Source organism: Pituophis catenifer, unplaced genomic scaffold (genome assembly GCF_029215685.1).
Source record: "Pituophis catenifer annectens isolate HBS135680 unplaced genomic scaffold, rPitCat1.0.hap2 SCAF_3, whole genome shotgun sequence".
NCBI lineage: Eukaryota > Metazoa > Chordata > Lepidosauria > Squamata > Colubridae > Pituophis > Pituophis catenifer.
The window spans coordinates 21158888-21179730 of NW_027256883.1; the positions used below are offsets into that span (position 1 = coordinate 21158888).

General features: G+C 35.6%; 1 protein-coding gene across 1 annotated transcript in view; it reads left to right on the plus strand.

Annotated features, from left to right (window-relative positions):
- CSMD3 (CUB and Sushi multiple domains 3) overlaps positions 1-20843 on the plus strand; it is a 700075-nt gene that overhangs the window by 462964 nt on the left and 216268 nt on the right. The window contains exons 17-22 of the mRNA XM_070942050.1: positions 2763-2950; positions 4737-4925; positions 10992-11108; positions 11562-11777; positions 12701-12889; positions 17396-17565. Coding sequence (XP_070798151.1) covers positions 2763-2950; positions 4737-4925; positions 10992-11108; positions 11562-11777; positions 12701-12889; positions 17396-17565 — 1069 coding nt within the window. The remainder of the gene's footprint in view (positions 1-2762; positions 2951-4736; positions 4926-10991; positions 11109-11561; positions 11778-12700; positions 12890-17395; positions 17566-20843) is intronic.

Genomic DNA, 20843 nt, shown 5'->3' on the forward strand with positions numbered 1-20843 from the left:
TGGCCTTCAGGAAAGCAGTGAAGACCTGTTCATGAAGCTAGGATGGTAGTGTTCATTAATGGATGCAAGTTTTATCCAGACCACAATGTCTTTTTTTGTTTGTTTGTTTATTTTAGGTTCATTGTTCTAAATATACATATATATTTAAAAAATCTTGTTTCCCACCCAGAATTCCTTCAGGTAGATGAGCAGCCATGTAAATTTGTTTAAGAAAAAAATATATTAAAATATTTGCATGTACAGGATGTACAGGATGTAGAATAAATGGGTAGTGCGAAATTTGCAATGAGACCGTGTTGTGGCTAAGATCAAAACATCCTGTCTTAGTAAATTGATGCTATCAATTTGGATATTATTTTGTTTCAGTAATTTCAATTAATATTTATTTCATAGGATTTTTACTTTTAAAACTTTGCATTGTGGCTTATTCAATAAATATTTGATTATGAGGTAAAATAAATGGTTTGATTAGGACAAACCTATGTGGAGATACAGAAACCAATAACATTTCAGTTAGTCAAACAGGCTTAGATAAGCTTCATTATGTTCAGTTAGTTGATTCAAATCCTGACTGAATCCAATGTAATAACTATACAAAGGTTTCTAGATGTTTGCCTTTGCAAAATATTTAATGTTATGGTATTTCTTGTGATTAACTGAGATTAAATCATGATAAAATGGAAATGTAAAGACACAATAGATTTAAATTGTCATATATATATAGGAATTAAATTAAAATGTTATGATTCTTATGTGGTAAAGTTATAGAAGCATTAGTTTTTGACTTGTGGTATTAAATGTGAAATGCCATGTATCTGGTGTGTATTTCTTTAGATTTGTTACTTGATTATGCTTGCTTGGACTGGCAAAAAATAGCAATAGCAATAGCAATAGCACTAATACAGGGGTGGGATTCTACCAGTTCGGACTGGTTCAGACGAACCGGTAGCTCCGACAATCAGCTGGGAGTGAGCCGGTTTGCTCCGATGATCAGGTCAGCCTGCCCACCCACCCCTGTGCTTTACTTACCTTTATCTTCTCAGCTGATTGGCATGGTGGAGCAGATTACCAAGCCTCAGCTGTGTTACTCCCAAGTGATAACACAGAAGGTTAGTATTTGTAAAACTGCGCACATGTGCGATCAGCAGACTGGTTGTTAAACTGGCAGCATACCACCATTGCTTATATACTGCTTCACAGTGCTTCACAGCCCTCTCTAAGCAATTTTTACAGAGTTAGCACATTGCACCCAACAATCTGGGTCCTCAAATGTGGTATTCCTGAGGCGTAAACTCCAAAGGGCCTGAAATGTGACTCTGAATGTGCTCCTCAATCAGAGGGAATATCAAGATAGCAGCCTTGGTCATGTAATTGAATCTCCACCCACTCATTAAAAGGGGTGAAGCTTTGATTGTGTCTTCCTTGTGGCGGTCACCTTGCCTTTCCTCATTGCACCTTGTAGATATCCTTGCTGTTGAGGCAGTATATTGTGTTTATTTGAGCAACAATCCTAGAAGACATTGTTTACTGCAGGCACATGCAATAAGATCAGGGAGTACAAGAAACTTGAGGCAGCTATGCTGAGTTTTTCAGACAATGTAGAACCTTGACAATTCAGCACCCAACTATAGAAATGTATATAAAATGGTTCACCCCCTAGTCATATCTTAGAGAGTCAGTTTGTTAAGGTAACAAACTAGAAACTGATTGAACATCAGTTCTAGTTCTGCCTCAGGATAAAGACAGATGGGTGACCATGGGCCAGTCACTTTCTGTCAGCCCTAGGAAACTACTTCCAAAATATTGCCAAAAAAACTTCAGGAATTAGTCTAAAGCTAATTGAGCAGTCGCCCTCAAAACAAAACAAAACCTTATATGTCAATGGAGATTCTCAGTCATCCAGTTCATGGTTGTCCCAAAGGTGCTTTCCAAGAGGCAAGGAATGTCCCTGAGAAAACAGACAAACCCCCAAGTGGCCTCAATGACTCTCTAAAAAATTTCAAGTGACCAGCTATCTGCAAGGAATATAAATCTTTCCATTCCCCAACATCCAGTCAGAGCTGAAGAAGATTCTTGGATGAGAAGCGAAACGTCTTCAAAGAAATACAAGAAAGTCCAGATGCCTCTTGAAAAAGTATCCTTGGGACATCACCCTTATACTTTAACCAAATTCTTTCAAGGTCACATTCAATTAAAAAAAATACAAACTGCAGTAAATCACATGAAAAATATTTATTAAAATGATGTGCTCAAACAAATACCTGAAAAGGGATGGTCTCTAAATATAATTCACAAAAGTTATTTCAGTTGATAAGATTTTCCCTACACCTCGGATTTTTCCTCCAAGCTTAATGCCTAGATTGGGAAAATCCTTGTGAGTTTCACCATATGACTTCCTTCATTATACAGTCCACTTGTAAAATAGCATAAAGGGGTGTAAATAAAGCAACTGAACACTATCGCCATAGAAGTGAAATTGATGTATTGCACAGTTGAGAGGCAAAATGCATGTGTTTAAAAATGTTTAGAAACATATGGACTTCTGTGACATGCTATAGTGATATCTTCCATGATTTTAGAACAGTGATGAAATAAAGGAATACATTCTGCTCATCATTAGTATTCGAAAAAATGTAATTGGAATAGGATTTGGAAGGACCTAGAAAACAAGAATATTTTTTTTTCAAAGAGTAAATGTAACAATTTTCTGAACATGCAGTCTTTGATTATATTTTATGTCTCTGTGTGTTTCTCCAACTTAGATTCCAGACAGAACTCAATTATGATGTTCTTGAAGTACACGATGGACCAAATCTTTTGTCACCACTTCTTGGATCTTACAATGGTACACAAGTCCCTCAATTTTTATTCAGTAGCAGCAATTTCATTTATCTCTTGTTTACAACAGATAACAGTCGATCTAATAACGGATTCAAAATCCACTATGAAAGTAAGTATTTTTTCTCTCTCTCCATATTCTTTGGCAAAATGTACTGCAAATGTTCCCTGACTATATAAAATAAATACTGGCATAAATGTATTTCAAGGTCTTAGCTTTTATTTCTTCCTCGGGGCTTACGGGCTGTGGTCATGAGATTTACACAAACCAGGGAGATTTGGACACTATTACTAATATATTTTCTAATCATAAATATGAAAGATTGATTCTTGCCCTGTGAATAGCCACCCTGACTCCTGTAACCTGTAAAGGTGGATGCTCTGCTCCTGAGTTGCTGTATATTAGCCAAGTAATGATATAGGTCTCCAGCTACAGTATCCTAATTACCAGCACTTCCTGCAGGTGTTGCTAGTTAAGATATTTGAGTTGTATAAATGGATTGAATCCGCAATATTTAGGTGAGATGGAAAAGAGTAAATGCACAAACTACAACCTATAAGTAAAAAAAGATCTGGAAAATGTTTACTAGAGTGGAGTGGTGGGTCAGAACATAAACTGTCTTTTCAAACATAGCAGTCAAGATTGTAGGGGAATAAACCCTACACTGATGACCAGGATAGGAAGTACCAAATAATGACAGCTTTCAAAGTATGGAACTGAAAGAATGGAAAGGTTGAAAGTTTTTATGAATATCTCTACTTCAGAGTGATGAAGGTAATACTGCCACACTGTCAAAACATAACCTCTTAACTTTAAAAAATGTTGATATACTACTGAGATAATTATAAAGTTCCAGCTCAGATCTTAGTGGCTTCCAAAGTCCATAGAATAGACCAGAGGTATCAAACTCATGTTGTCACAGTGGCATCATGTGACGTATCGGGACTTTTTTCTCCTTTGCTAAACCAGACATGGGTGTGGTCAGCACATGACCTATCCAGCCCGCGGGCTGGGAGTTTGACAGCCCTGAAATAGACTAACACTTTGATAGTCATGTCTCCTATTTGTTATGCATTCCTTCCTTTTAAAATCTTCATGAAAATATATTATATACTGGTAATCCTCAACTTACAATCATTCATTGTAAGTTACAACAATGTTGAAAAAAGGACCTTCTGAACTGAGCTCCCACTTACGACTATCACAGCATCCTTACACCTCAAAATTTAGGTGCTTGGCAACTGGCATGTATGAAGGTTGCAGCATCCTGGGTTCAGATGATTGCCATTTGTGGCCTTCCCAGTCAGCTTCCTTTGAGCAAAGTCAATGCGGGACTTGGGAGTCTCTTAATAACCATATGATTAACTTAATAACCATAGCAAAAAGGTCCATAAAATTGGGTGCAACTCACTTAACAATTGCCTTGCTTAGCAACAGAAATTCTGGTCTTAACTGTGTTCATAAATTGAAAATGATCTCTATGTAGTTAAGTGTCTCATTTAATAGAATAGCAAAATAACAGAGTTGGAAGAAACCTTGGAGGTCTTCTAGTCTAACCCCCTGCTCAATTGGGAAACCCTATACCATTTCAGACAAATCTCTTCCAATCTCTTCTTAAAAACTCCGGTGTCAGAGAACCCACAACTTCTGGAGGCAAGTTGTTCTACTGGTTTATTGTTCTCACTTTCAGGAAATTTCTTCTTAGTTCTAAATTGCTTCTCTCCTTGATTAGTTTCCATCCATTGCTTCTTGTCCTGCTTTCAGGTGTTTTGGAGAATAGATTGAGCCCCTCGTCTTTGTGGCAGCCCCTGAGATATTGGAACACTGCTATCATGTCAAGTCATGCTATTATGTTCTTAATTTATTGTGTATTTCTTTTTTTTTTTCTGAATTTCAGGTGTAATGGTTAATACCTACTCTTGTTTGGACCCTGGTATACCTGTACATGGTCATCGTTATGGGCATGATTTTTCCATTGGATCAACTGTGTCATTTGGATGTGACCCAGGCTATAGACTAAATCACGAGGAGCCTCTGCTTTGTGAAAAGAACCACTGGTGGAGCCATCCGCTTCCAACTTGTGATGGTAGGAATAGTCAACTTTGCCCATATTAATAACAAAGACAAATTCATTATATTTATTGAGGCAACAATAGTAACTCTTCCCACATAAAGATGATTTTTTTTTGGGGGGGCGGGGGCGGGAGAGGCCTGTGTACATGTACTGAATATTACAGGGTCTCTACAAAAACCTTGTAATTATATTGGCAATCAGTGATGTAAGCAACCTAATTTGCCAGCTGAGAAAAAGATATTTAGAAATCAATTTCACATTTCTTTCCATTCTGAACAGTTATTAAGAAACAATACAAGAAACATTAGTTTGTAATGATTTTCTTAACATGGTACGATGGCATTTTCTTCTGTGGGAATAACTATCATACTTGCAGATAGGAGCAATTAATAGTGTGGTTTAACATATTATAGTATACATCTTACAACTTCAGGATTTCCACAAACATGCACAGTGGCCCCAGAAACAGTTGTAATTTTTATTATCACCAAAAGGAAACCTTATTGGAAGAACTACAATCACATTGTTTTATTCTCTTGGTCCAGCCTATACCTTGAAGGCAAAATAAGAAACCCATAAACTCAGGAAGCCTTCTTGAGGTTTAAAGAAGTATTTAAGTATTATTATTTTTTTTCGTATTTGTTTTAAAAGCACAGGCTTCTATTTATAAGAAAGGTGTTCACTCCCAAGTATGCCTATTCTTGCATACTTACAATTGGAAAGAAAATTGCAATTTTTCAATAGCATACTAAAAAAAATAGATGCTGAAATATGTGCATTAATCTTCTGCAAAGTTTAAAGTGTCTATTTTCACTCCTACATTCAGTCTCTATTTATGATGAGTCTGTAAACGGATGAGAGAACCTGGCTGAACTTTTTTTGGTTTACGGGCTAAATAAGACCATATGTAAAAGGGGATAATCTAAGGACTCAGCTATAGATCAGATCAAATAATTAACGGATCTTATGCTATCTAACTTCAGTCCATTCCTACACATCAAATCTCCAATTTCATTATTTTCCTTGTAGTGGGATCAGCAAAGGGCTCTGATTTGTCAATGGTTTCTGAACAACTGAGATTACTTTCCTATTGTAACAACTGAACCTGAAGTAGTAAGGTGGGCTAATGGAATTTGTTCACCAGCCCTTCAGTGCTCTTTTTTGTAACTGAAGAGGAACGTTGTAAGAGTATGTTGAAGCCTATATAGATCAAGCTTCATAGAGCACAAATGGGAATATCTATAGTAGACATATTTCTTTATGCTACAACGTACTACATGTTTACTATCTAAAAATAAACACTAATAAGAAGCTGTCTGTGAAGAGTATTCCCTACTGTGCAATAATGTTATGTATTGTGACAAATGTCTTCCTCAAGTGGTTGAACTAGTGTACAGTTCATTAAGTAAATGAGATTTTCCTTCTTTCTCTCCTTCTAGAACAATGGGATTTGTCCATTGAGTAAACAAACGCTACCAATTTGTAATCCTGTATCTTTCAGATTGAAATTGGGATGGCTTAATTTAAAGAGGAAAAGAAACTATACCTATAAATGACCCAATTTCTATTCCTCAAAAAGCATCGTATAGAATTGCCAGCCCTTGGACCAGCGGAAAAAAAATATGATGCCCCTCCCCATGGCTGAGCCTTATTCGGTCTCAACAACAAGACTACTCTAAGTCATTATCCTGACAATATAAAAATAATTGAAGGAAAGTAATGAGTTGTTTCCTGGCTTCATTTTCCCTCTGATTGAGCATCATGTTCCAGTGTGGAGAACAACCACCAATCACTCTTCTTAATGGGAGACAGAATGGGGCTGGGCAAGTGTAGGCATGCAGAAATTTACCACAAATTAAACTGCAAGTTTAATCATCTATCAAGTTGTTCAATCATCAGCATCCCGGCTTAAAAAAGACAGTGTGGAAAAAACAAACAAACAAAAATCCATTGTCATGAGGCTTCCTTCTGTTTAATCCCTTTTCTGGTCTTTAGCTTGTTTGTTGGGCAATTTGCAGACAAGGCTTAGTACTTAAAAAAAAAATTGCTAGACCCATTGCAGAAACCAATGCAACCTGCAATGAGCTCACTAGTGATAAAAATCAGGAAAACTTTCTTTTAACTTTCTTTCTCAGTTTAAATCTACTGTTTATGTATTGTAGCATAGAGGTAGTGTCTCATATATATATGAGACCTGATACGGTAAACACTATCTATCTATCTATCTATCTATCTATCTATCTATCTATCTATCTATCTATCTATCTATCTACCTATTTCTTTCTTTTTCGTAGGCTTTTATGTGCATATTCTTTCTAGCCAGGTTTTACCTACGTAAGCTATGATGTTATGCAGAACATCAGTTTTTCTTCCTCTTCCTCATCCTGGCTGTTTGGCTGCGTGTTACAGGCCTAACTTTCTCAGGTTCTCTATTATTATCTGTCTGCTGTAGAGGGGAAAGGATTCTGGTAGGCATCCCAGCACCCTTGATTGTTAGTTGAGATCTCAGCCTGTCTTCTGGCTCGATCCTCTCTCTCTCTCCCTGTTGCTAGCCACCCTCTGCAAAGAGGGAAGAATTCTGGCAGGCCTTACAACACCACCGGTTGCTTGTTGGAATCTCTGCCTCTCTTCTGATGTTAACACTCGAGTTTCTCTCAGTGCAGGTTCACAAATACTTGATAACCTAGAGGCGTCGTCCCGTCTGTTCATATTCTGCGGCCTCTTTTCAATTTCGATGGCCTCCCTGATTATTCTTTTGTTGAGATGTTCCTCTTTCACCACTGTTCTGGTTTTATTAAAATCAATATTGTGTCCCGTGGCCTTCATGTGTTGTACCAAAGAAGAAGTTTGCTCTTCTTTCCTCACTGCATTTTTATGTTCTTCTAAACGCACACTTATTCGTCTATTTGTCTGTCCAATATAAGATGACTGACTTAGGGATAGGATAGGATAGGATAGGATAGGATAGGATAGGACGGGATAGGACGGGATAGGACGGGATAGGACGGGATAGGATGGGATAGGATAGGATAGGATAGGATAGGATAGGATAGGATAGGATAGGGAATGGAATGGAATGGAATGGAATGGAATAGAATAGAATAGAATAGAATAGAATAGAATAGAATAGAATAGAATAGAATAGAATAGAATAGAATAGAATAGAATAGAATAGAACTTTATTATGGTAATAGACCCGCAATAGACATGACTGTTTACAATATTAAAAAATAGTACTGACATTAACAGTGGATAATAACATCCCTGTTAAGAAAATATATGTTCTCAAACAGTTAGGGTCACTCCCTAGTTTATGTGAGCGGAGAGCCGATAAGTATGTGAGTAAATATAATTTTCCAAAAATCGTTAGAGATAACAAATTGACAGCTATAATTTTATAACCATTTTTTTTCTTGTGGACATTGCAGCAACACAGAATTTTGACACTGTATGTGTGATAGCCAGATTTGAGTCCTGCAAGAGAAAGCCTAAACAAAAATTGTCTCCCCTCCCTGGCAATCTCTCTAATAAGGGGAGAATACATATTAAGTTTTATTTATTTTATTTTATTTTATTTTATTTTATTTTATTTTATTTTATTTTATTTTATTTTATTTTATTTTATTATTTTATTTTATTTTATTTTATTTTATTTTATTATTTTATTTTATTTTATTTTATTTTATTGCAATTTATATGCCGCTCTATCTCCAAGGACTCAGGGCGGCTCACAACGGTAAAGATGCACAGTTCCTCATTAAAAGCCAATATAAAATTAAAATTCCAATTTAAAACAATATATAGTATAACTCACAGTACAATAAAACATGTGAGATATCTTCGACTTCTTCGATTTACTTAGGATGTTTCAAAGGCCTTTAGTTGGTTCATGGTGCTATGTGATGCCACGTGGCTGCAATTTTCTGTTGGTAGTTTCTGAGATGTTGTCAATGTATGATAGTATTATCCTTTTCAAAGGTTTTGTTGATTGTGCTGTAGTAGCTTGAGCAGTCAGGCAATTTTCGATAAAATACTATGAGTATCCATTTTGTTGGAAGATGTATAGATGATCTGTTTCTTAAATAAATATGAATATATATGTCCTGTTAACAATGGTGGGTTTCAAATTTTTTTACTACGGGTTCTGTGCGTGTGGCTTGATGAGCGTGGCATGGATTGGTGGGCATGGCAGGGGAAGGGTACTGTAAAATCTCCATTCCCACCCACTCCAGGGGAAGGTTACTGCAAAATCCCCATTTCCTCCTGATCATCTGTGACTTGGGAGGCAGAGAAAAGATGGGGGTGGGGCCAGTCAGAGGTGGTATTTACTGGTTCTCCGAACTACTCAAAATTTCTGCTACCGGTTCTCTGAACTACTCAAAATTTCCGCTAGTGGCTCTCCAGAACTGGCCAGAACCTGCTGAAACCCACCTCTGGTCCTGTAAAACAAAATAATTTCTTTTTTTTTTAATTGAAAAAGTTTTATTGATGAAAAAAAAACACAGTTTTCCCACAACCCTCCCACCCAACCCCCCCTCCCCCTCCCCGACTTCCCAGAGCAGAACACAAGGTATTTCTATTAACTTTTAACAATAAACTAAATTGCTTAACCAACCATTAAACTAACACCCCCTAAAAAAAATTCTTAACCCCCGATAGATAAAATCCTACTTCTTAGACATAATACTTCTAATATCAGTTATATAGCGCTTATACAGTTAAAAAAATCATTCATAAGCTATTTGATATTTTTTAGTCTGATACTTATTTTGAATATAATCAATCCATCTTCTCCAGTCCTGTATATACCTTTCTTGTGTGTGATCCTTCAAATATGCTGAAATTTTAGCCATTTCAGCTAAATTAGTTACTTTCAATATCAAAAACAAAATAATTTCAATGGTAAAGCAATGGTAATTTAATGGGGAGGGAGGAAAAATCTCAGATCACAACCCAGATTATGGGTTCCCTTGTGGAGTCTAGGGACTCATGCCTTGAATCAACATATCATTCTTTTTTGTGCCATATGAGTTTTATTTAATATTTGCTAGATATGATATTATGATTCTCTTTAGTCTGTTTTTTGTATTAGAACTGTTATATATTGTTGTAAACTCTGAACTCCAGCCTTCTGAATGACGTCAAATCTAGAGGCGTATATATTTCATTGAGATCTGCTTTTCTGATCACAGGAAATTTAGAGTGTGTCTCAATTTTGCAGCATATTTCTATATCTGTGTTAGTTGAGCATAAAGTGGCAAAATGCTGCAAACCAATGTTTCAAATGATTATTGCTGCTCACAAGCTTTCTAGAGGAACCATAATGTCATAATATTTCTCCGTCAAGAAGCAAACTCCTTTTCAGAACTGATTTTTTCCCTTGTCTGTTTTCATCAGCAAGTTTGCTATTTCAGATATATGAGGCTATATAGAATATTCCAGAAAAATGCTGGAGAAACCCATCTACAATAGAATATATTGTTATAGTATGCCAGTTTAAATTTAGATATCAAGTATTATGGCAAACCTTTCTCATAATTGGAAGTAGGGTGAAAAAAATGTAGAAGGCATGAAACATTTCAGCATATGCTTTGATTTCCCCAGCCCTTCAAAAATGTTTAAAGTATTCAGATAGATAGATAGATAGATAGATAGATAGATAGATAGATAGATAGATGGATGGATGGATGGATGGATGGATGGATGGATGGATGGATGGTAAATAACAGACAGACACAGTTCAACAAGTTTCTGTTGAATTGAACATATACAATTTTCCTGCAAAGAAAGAATTATTTTTCATTCTTCCATTTTTCATTCTTTGAAATCAATTACAGCAATTCAGAATACTTATTAACAATTTTTTTAAACAATTAATGTATTAATTGTGTTCCTTTGTGAGCACTTTGTGTAAATGTCGGTTGCATTTAGAGATTATTCTATTAATTCACTAAGGTCCTCCCAGTTACAGACTGTAGTTTAAGTAGTGACATTAGAAGTTCTAGTTGTTATTTGGGAAACTTATAATGACTACCTATGCTGATGTTCTCCTCCTTACATTCTGGCCTTACATTTCAGCTCTGTGTGGAGGGGATGTTAGAGGACCTAGTGGAACTATTCTGTCTCCTGGTTATCCTGAATTGTATCCAAATTCATTGAATTGCACATGGACTGTGGATGTAACACATGGAAAAGGTATGCATTTACATTTCATTTAATCGTGCTTCATATTATGCACCCTTAATGTTATCATTTGAACTGTCAAGAATAACAACATTTTTTTTTAAAAAAAAATATTATTTACAGTAGTTTAGTTTTGTTTAATTTACTGTTTAGTTCAGTTTAGTTTTTAATTTAGGCCAATAAAATGTTAACGTTTTCCTTTGGTTTGTAAATGAAAAGTGGTGGCATTTTTAGCCCTATTGTTAAATGCCCTCAAAATGTAGAATAATACTCACAAATAGAAAAAAAAAAATGGTTTCAGTAAAGATGAGAGACAAAATAGATGAAGAAAGACTCTGAGGACAAGGGTAAAATAAACCTTGTTTAATTTTCTGAGCCCATAGTTGGAATGAAATGTATGAGTTTAATCAGTGTTATAATTGGTTTCATGTTAACTATGTGAGTCTAATTTTATTTTTCTAATAGGAGTGCAGTTCACCTTTCACACCTTCCATTTGGAAGATCATCATGACTACCTTCTAATCACAGAGAATCGCAGCTTCACTCAACCACTAGCACGCCTGACTGGTTCAGAACTTCCATCTCCAATCAATGCTGGTCTCTATGGAAATTTCAGGGCTCAATTGCGCTTTATTTCTGACTTTTCAATATCTTATGAAGGATTTAATATTTCTTTCTCGGGTAAGGGAACGAAACAAGCTTTTTTTTTTAGGTTGAAGAAAATGCGATAGTTACCTCAGAGAGAGTCACAAAGATGGGGCATGGTGAGAAGGAGAAATCCAAATATTACCTTTTTCTTTCTGATATGTATTTTTTTTCTTTAAAAAAAATATATTTTGCAGTTGCTTTTGATGTTACTCCCATTACACAGATCTCAGTATGTCTACTGTACTGGTGTTGAAGAAAATTGTAATAAAAGTAAAGTATGTTATTTAACAGGAACATCACAGCACATCAGAGTGGTTTCAAGACCAATTGCAAGACATAATATTCCAAATAAACTCATAAGAAAATAGATGTTGTTTTCAGGGTGCAGAGCTTTTTGGATAATTTTATAAGTTGAACTCGCATTCATTTATAGCTGTGATTGGAATCATAAACATGCCTCTCACAGATTCTGTTGAACATGTATGAGCGTGATTATAAACTTCAACTGAATTGCTACCCTGTTTTCCCAAAAATAAGACATCCCCTGATAATAAGCCCAATTGGGCTTTTGAGTGCATGCACTAAAATAAGCCTCTCCCCGAAAATAAGCCCTCTCTGAAAATATTTAAATGCAGAGCTGGAAGTCAGGTAAGACGGCAAGAGGAGCCCCATCTTGCTCCATGTGCCCCAAAATAATAAGACATCCCTGAAAATAGGGCCAAGCGGTTAATTCGGGGTTCAGAAAAATATAAGACAGGGTCTTATTTTCGGGGAAACACAGTATTACTTATTTGACCATGCATGTGGTGGTGGGAATATCTGAAGGCTAAGCTGATTTTCAGGTACACATGTGTTATCTATAATAAGATAGCAACACTTAATGATTTGGCCTGAGTTAAATCTTTGTCAGATGCTTTTAAATGAGGTGTTGATTTGCTTTTTTATTTCCATCTTAGAATACAATCTAGAACCATGTGAGGACCCTGGGACACCTCAGTTTGGAAGTAGAATTGGATTTAACTTTGAAGTAGGAGATACTCTTACTTTCTCCTGTTCTTCTGGATACCGCTTAGAGGGAGCTTCAGAAATCATCTGCCTTGGTGGTGGCCGAAGAGTGTGGAGTGCACCTCTGCCCAGGTGTGTGGGTACGTGGTCAGCTGCTTTCATTTGCTTGTATGTGTAGTCATTGTCCATAAACTTGCAACTATACAGCATGTCTAAGCATGGTGCATACCTATTAGTTTTGGTACAATACAGTGTTTACATTTCTCATGTCTTTTCACTTTGATTTGTCAAGATTTCTGGTTTAGTATGAAGTCCAATTTTGAGTTTTAATATTCAACTGTTCTATATAACTTTTCCTCTGTTTTATCAACTCGACCTCAAGGATGTGTTTAACATGGAAAGTTTTGAAAAAGTATCAAAATATCAGCTGTCACTTTTGTCTTTGTTCCAGAAGTACAGATGTTTCACAAATTTATTTGTATGGAATTTCTAGTCTTATGGGAGAAGAACAATATTCAGAAAGAAATAACATTTTCAGGATCAAGTAAACAAAGCCAGACCTGTCAAACTGTATAACAATGTTTCTGTTTGAAATGAAATATATATCTATATTTTGCAAAGGTCCATTCACTGTATGCAGGATGCTAGATTATCCTGGGCAGTTTCCTGAATGTGGAGAATAATTTAAAAGTAGACCATAGCCAAAATTATCCTGTTTCCAAATTATTCATTAGATGTCTGGAACAGCATTGCCAATCTTCTAATGGAATAACTCAGTAATTAGCATCTAATAAATCCAATCTGAAAACATTTAGAAACATCTCAAGTCTTGGTTATCATTCTTGTGTCCAACCATATTTAATTAAAAGAAAATTCCAAAATACCTTGTTAGTGTTTATTGTCATTCATTTACCATTATTCTCCCTTAGAAAAATATATTATTTTAGCTGGACTTAATTTATATTGCCACATATTTTGGTTGCCACGATGTAAAAAAGATGTCTAGAAAGAGTGCAGAGAAAAGCAACAAACATGATTAGGGGACTAGAGACTAAAACATATGAAGAACTGTTGCAGGGACTGGGTATGTCTATTTTAAAGAAGGACTAGGGGAGACGTGATAGCAGTCTTCCAATATCTCAGGGGCTGCCACAAAGAAGAGAGAGTCAAACCATTCTCCAAAGCACCTGAGGGTGGGACAAAAAGCAATGGGTGGAAACTGATCAAGGAGAGAAGCAACTTAGAACTAAGAAGAAATTTCCTGACAGAACAATTAATCAGTAGAACAACTTGCCTCCAGAAGTTGTGAATGCTCCAACACTGGAAGTTTTTAAGATGATGTTGGATAACCATTTGTCTGAAGTTGGGTAGGGTTTCCTGCCTAAGCAGGGGGTTGGACTAGAAGACCTCCAAGGTTCCTTCCAACTCTGTTATTCTATGATAATTTCTATGACATATAATATTTGATGTATCTTATACCTATAAGAAAACTTCTGTGTTTGTGTCTCTCTCTATATGTCTTAATGGGAGTGAGACTTTTTCCGCTTTCTCACTACAGTTTTTTTTTCACCAAGAATCCTTCAAATCAGTTTCAGTAGAAATGTCTGGAAGCCTACAACTTCCAAAATGAATGACATGAAGGGTATTAGAGTTAAGCAGTGGGTAAAAACTGACAAAAAGGTGGTAGGTCTTGCCATAAAGGTCCTCTAAGTCCTGTAACATATAATAATAATGACACTAATCCAACCACTGTACTCAGTAGAGGAATTTTAATCAAATCATGGCTGACCCACGGCTGTCAAGAATTTTGTTTAATTTCTTCTTCTGATTAGTTTTCTTTATAACAGTCTAAAGTAGGTTGCATTTTTAATCCTAAAATCCAATCTGTCTCTTATAATAACATCCTCTTTATGTTCTGGTTCACTGTTTCTCTTCACATTTTAAAACATGCCCAACATGGAGAAAAAAGCCACATCTTCTTTACACTTTCAGAGTAGAGCTTTTATAGCTTTTTTATTTAAAAAAATCTCACATTTATAGCCCCTAAAGAATGGCAATTGAGCAAAAAGTTTTAATTTGAATTTCCTTACTGAAACTATGTGGAAACCTAGAGGAAAGCTATAGAAAATCCAGACACTCGTATAATTTGATTGATTGGGCAAAGTGTGAAAATACAATCTGGAAACAGTTCATACAAAATGATTCCAAAACTTATTTTAATTGATGAATAAGGAAATGCAGCTGATAAAATGATATTTTTTCTCTCTAAGCAGAAGATCTAAAAAGCCATGTTTTCTATACTTAGTTTTTAAAAAGCATGAAGCCTTGTGTATATACTATATGTAACATTCTCACTAGTATTTTAAAATAAATCTACCACACAAAATTAATGTTTGGAGGGTACTTTCTTCCCTCTGTGAGAAAACTGCTTGTTGAGATAATGTTATGTCAGAAACACTTGTTTTTATCTACAGTTTCATGCATGTGTTCAGACAACCGTTCAATGTGATAATAAATATAATCTTGTCCAGTGATAGCTTTGATATGTTATAATAGTGCTTGTTTAGATGTTTTTTTCTTATTATAAAAATACCCTTCTCTTCCTAGAATAAGGAAAGGTGGCTATAAATGGCCACAAACTAGTTAATCATCAGTTGAAAGGTTCATCATCAGATGTTTTCAGGGGTGATACAGAGTATAAGGAAGAATATCTTCATAAGCAAACTCTGTTACCAAAAACAAGTTATAAAACAGGTTTTCGGTTCACCAATAGACAGATAGTATCCAGAAGTGGCTCAGACAGTTTCTTCCCTACTTTACAGGAATATAGAAGGTAGAAGAAGGTACAGTGGTATCTCGATACATGTTAATTGCTTCCAGATAGTCCGACAAGTACTAGAAAGGACAAACCACATGATTTATTTATTTATTTGTCCTTTTGTTTTAGCTTGGAATAACTTTCTGGCTGTCCCTTTTCCTATGTCAGTGACCTTCTGAGCATGGTCGACTTCCTTTCCATCCTCTGTGGCTGTTCCCCTCCTTTTGCAGTAACTTTCCCAGAATGGCTGACTTCCTGTCTATCCTCTGCAGCCATCCTCCTCTTCCTATCGCAGGGGGTTCAGTACTAAACAAACACCAAGTACTGGGACAATATTTTTGCATCAAATGCATCCAGTGCCAAATTTGACGAGTTTTGAAGCAGTTGTGTACCAATGTACCATTGTATAGAATAAGATTTGCAAGATTGTTAGTATAGCCAACCTTATTAAATGTAGTCTTACGTTAAACCTAATGAGGTCTGGTCAAAAAAATTAAAATGGTGTGACATATATGAAAACCAGATGGACTGACAATCACATGATTTCACCCAGGATCTTGGCTTCTTCTTTTAGAAGAAGTGGATATCATAGATATTTGAAGGCTAGGCCTGATTATTATCTACTAGAGTATAAGGAAAGACAATGATTCCAGCATAAGCACCAAGAAAACTAGAAACAATTTTAAACAGCTATGTACTTCGATCTATTCTGCAAAGCACCAGAAGGCAGGACAAGAAGCAATGGGTGGAAACTAATCAAGGAGAGAAGCAACTTAGAACTAAGGAGAAAGTTCCTGACAGTTAGAACAATTAATCAGTGGAACAACTTGCCTCCAGAAGTTCTGAATGCTCCAACACTGGAAGTTTTTAAGATGATGTTGGATAACCATTTGTCTGAAGTGGTGTAAGGTTTCCTGCCTACGCAGGTGGTTGGACTAGAAGACCTCCAAAGTCCCTTCCAACTCTGTTATTCTATTTTATTCTATTGTATTTCTCTTGAAGGAACCTTGCAAACATTTCAGGAAAATGAAATGAAATCAAAATGCTTTAAGGAGAGGTGTTTTGCTTAGGCTAATATGCTTTCAGAAGCATTATTAGGAAAGGGAGGCATCCAGATTATTTACATACATACATGCAATGATTTTCACAGCCTTACATATATTTTTACTGGAGTGGCCAAAATAAATGATATCCTAATTTTAGCGATGACTTTGAGTAAGGTGGCATTCTAGGTCCCTGACTTTCCAAACTTCTCATTGCCCTTCATTGTATTAATACTACTACCATTATTACAACCAGGTATTTTCATTACTCTCTTCTTTCGTTAACTACAGTGTAATTCATAAGGATAAATTACACTTCTCCTGCATTATAATCTCCTTTAATAAAGTATTCTCTAAAGTCATAGTTTCTGTGTGAAACTGTTTTCTTTCTTTTTTATTCTTTTTTCCCCTATCAGTTTTGAAATACAACTCTTTCTTACCTGTCATTACTTCTTCCATTCACCCCTGTGTTTAATTCTTTTGAATCAACAGTCTTTTTTTTTTCTTTCCAATTCTGTACATCTCTCCCAAGGTATCACCATTTCTTCTTTATTTCTGCTTTCAGAAATTGTCCACAGAAATAAATAGAGGGGAAAATAAAACACAAGGGACACAATATAAAAGAAGAAGATGAAGAAGAATTTGAAAATGAACTTTTTTTTTTTGTTCCTTAGAATTATATATCAGGAATTTTACGTTGACCAATCAGGACAGTTATTAAATTGCAATGCAATTTCATGTATGTTTTCTATTCAGTTACACACTGAATTCTGTTTTACCTGCAGCTGAATGTGGAGCTTCTGCCACCACTAATGAAGGAATATTACTGTCCCCCAATTATCCCCTCAACTATGACAACAATCACGAATGTATTTACAGCATTCAGGTGCAAGCAGGGAAGGGAATTAATATTTCTGCCAGAACATTCCATTTAGCACAAGCAGATGTTCTTAAGGTATGTTGGATATTGGGAGGGTTGTATTTATTTCTGCAAATAGGTGCCATTAATCAGGCTATCATAAATTATTTCAAGTTGACCAACAAGAAAAAAGTAAAATAAATTTTGCTTTTTAATTTTTTTTAAAATAGCTAAAACAATAAATAACAATGAGATATTTTAAATTATTATTTTATTATGGATTTAGGCTGCATAAGGATGCATCTCTGCATATGTACACCTATATAATATATTAAGAGCAGTCTATACAGGTAATCCTCAATTTACAACAAATTGTTTGGTTACAATGGCACTAAAAAAAAAGAAACTTAAGACTGTTTTTCACACTTAAAAAGATTGCAGGTTTCCATGGTTACCTGATCAAAATTCGGATGCTTGGCAACTAATTTGTATTTATGATGGATACAATGTCCCATAGTCATGTGATCCCCTTTTGACAAGCAAAGTCAATAGGGAAGATAGATTCACTTAACAACTATGTTGCTAACTTAACAACTGCAGAGTCAGGATTGGAAGCCATCTTTTATATTAGGCCTTCAGATCTGCCACATTTACTACTGTGGGAAACCGGGAGGGGGGATTGCATGCAGACAGGGTGATATGTAGTCATAATAGCATTCCTTTCTCAAGACGTCAAGGACAACTTGCCCTGTACCTGGGAGCCTGGACCTGGGAGGTATCTCCAGTTGGGACAATGTGTGATTGGACCATGTGATGGACTTGTGGGTGTTGGGAGGGACTTGAGCTTTTCTTTGGGTGGGGAAAACCTGGAAACTTTCAGATTCAGGTTTTCCCAGATGTGCCAATATGACATCTCTAATAAAATGGAACTTTGAGAAAACTCAAGCCTCAGAGTTTTCTTTCATTGGAGGTGTTACTTGGAACCCTGACAGTGATTCATTTAACAACTATGGCAAGGAAGATCATAATAGGGCACAAAACTGACTTAACAACTGTCTCTCTTAGCCACAGAAATGTTGGATTCAATTGTGGTTGTAAGTCCAGGACTACCTGTACTAAATTTGTTTGCCTAATGGCAGCCAGTACAATTTTTTTCCCAAATTTGCTAATAAGGATTGATTCAAGGAAAGTATGCTGCTAGACATCTTGGGGACCCAAATATTTTATGTATTGTCTTTTTAAGTATATATTTGTCTAACAATTAACATTAATATTGTAATCCTAAAGATTACATTACCTAGGGAGATTTAGGGTGCATTGAGGACCATATATGTGATAGTTTGAAATAACAAAGGTTATATCCCTATTCAGAAATATGTGTTAAAGGTTTTGGTGGAACTTATAAGAGAATTCTCTGTTTTATTTTATGAAAATTTTTATTAGCAAATGATTCTTATTTAGATTTAAGGTGCAATCAATTTAAAAGTCTAAGAAAGGTTTTCTCAACAACAACAACAACTTTTGAAATGGGAGGACTTTAACTCCCAAAATTCAGGATTCCCCAGCCAGTGAGGAATTCTGGGAGTTGGAGTCCACCAATCTTAACACTGTTGGAGTTGAGGAAACACTGGTCTAGGAAGATGCAGAACATTATACAGCACTAAAGAATGTCAAATTAAGTATCAAAGTAAAACTCTTCACAGAATTATTCCGTCATTTCCAATCTGTTGAAATGAAACTTATTCTGACTAAATTTACCCAGCCTTATGAGCTGAACTTTAACAGAATGTACATTTTGTGTATATAGTATAGTATAGGTACAGTTATATTTCATTATTCCAGAATGCTGCTATAAGCATTTTTATCATAAAAATATCAATCAATTAATCATCAATATGAAAGATCATATTGGCCACTGTTTAAAACAAAGTGGATAATGCCATATAGGGTATCCTTGAAAATATTCTTATTCTGGTCATGTTTGTTTTTCTTTATTTGCTTTCTTTGTTTGATATCTGAAGATTTAATGGGATTAAAACTAGCTTTGAGTTTTGAGATCAAAACAGAGGTGGGATATTAAAATGAAGGTGTTAATTGGATGACATCTGCATACTTTTCTGTAAAATAAATGCATCAGCAATCAGTTTATGGCACACTAACTTCTGGGTTTAAAGCAGAGGTGGTGGTGTTAGTTCATGCAAACCAGTTATTTAAAAACTCAATTTGATAAAATTTAACAGCCCAGACAGGAGTTTGAATTTGGACAAGACAGTTCTGGATCCATATTGATTTCAGGAAAAAGCTGTATCATTTTGATGCTCAGCAGTAGAGGTGGTCCTTGACTTACCACCAATATTAAGTAGGACCAGAATTTATGTTGCTAAACAAAAGTGAGTTAAGTGAGTTGCACCCAATTTTACAACCCTTTTTGTTAAGCAACTCACTGCAGTTGTTAAGTGAACCAAGAAGTCAGAAACCAGCTGCGACGGTTGCAAACGGTGATCATATGATCCCATCTTAAATGCAACCATCGTAAATACATGCCAGTTGCCAAACACTCATATTTTTATCAGTGACCGAGAGGATGCTGGTCATAAGTGTGAGCATAACACCTATGCTCACATTGGTCATAAGTCACTTTGTTCAGTGTTATTGCAACATTGAATGGTCATTAAATAAATAGCTGTAAGTTGAAGATAACTCCTTACTGAGCTCTGGAAAATAAGACCTTTAGATATACAACAAATGTCTTGTTTCCCTTCCTAATTGAAATCTGAGTGGTATCTGAGCTACTCTTATTTATTTATTTATTTATTTATTTTATTTTATTTTATTTTATTTTATTTTATTTTATTTTATTTTATTTTATTTTATTTTATTTTTTTATTTCGTCAAGCATGTATTTTATGACAGATACAAGTTTAAACATAATTATAAATACATGAAAAGGATACAAATAAAAGAAAACATTAGGACAGGGATGGTAGGCACGCTGGTGCACTTATGCACGCCCCTTACAGACCTCTTAAGAATGGAGTGAGGTCTACAGTAGGCAGTCTTCCAAAGAGCAGATGTCCATGGAGATAATCTTCTGTTGAGCTTCTTGCAACCAGAATTGAAGGTATACCTGTGGGCATGGACAAGGACAGTGTGGCCTGGGTTAAATTTGGGTTCCAGTTGAGGACTAACTGGGCACATTCCACCCTGGAATCTAGAGGAAGAACTGCTTTAAACCTGAGGTTCTACCTATGCTTTCCTGGGAATACGTCTCATGGAATCTCATGAATCCTCATGTCCAGAGGTAGTTGTTGTTTAATGTACTGTATTTCATAAGTAATTGGTATGCTTGCATGCTTTAATCATAAATATATGGA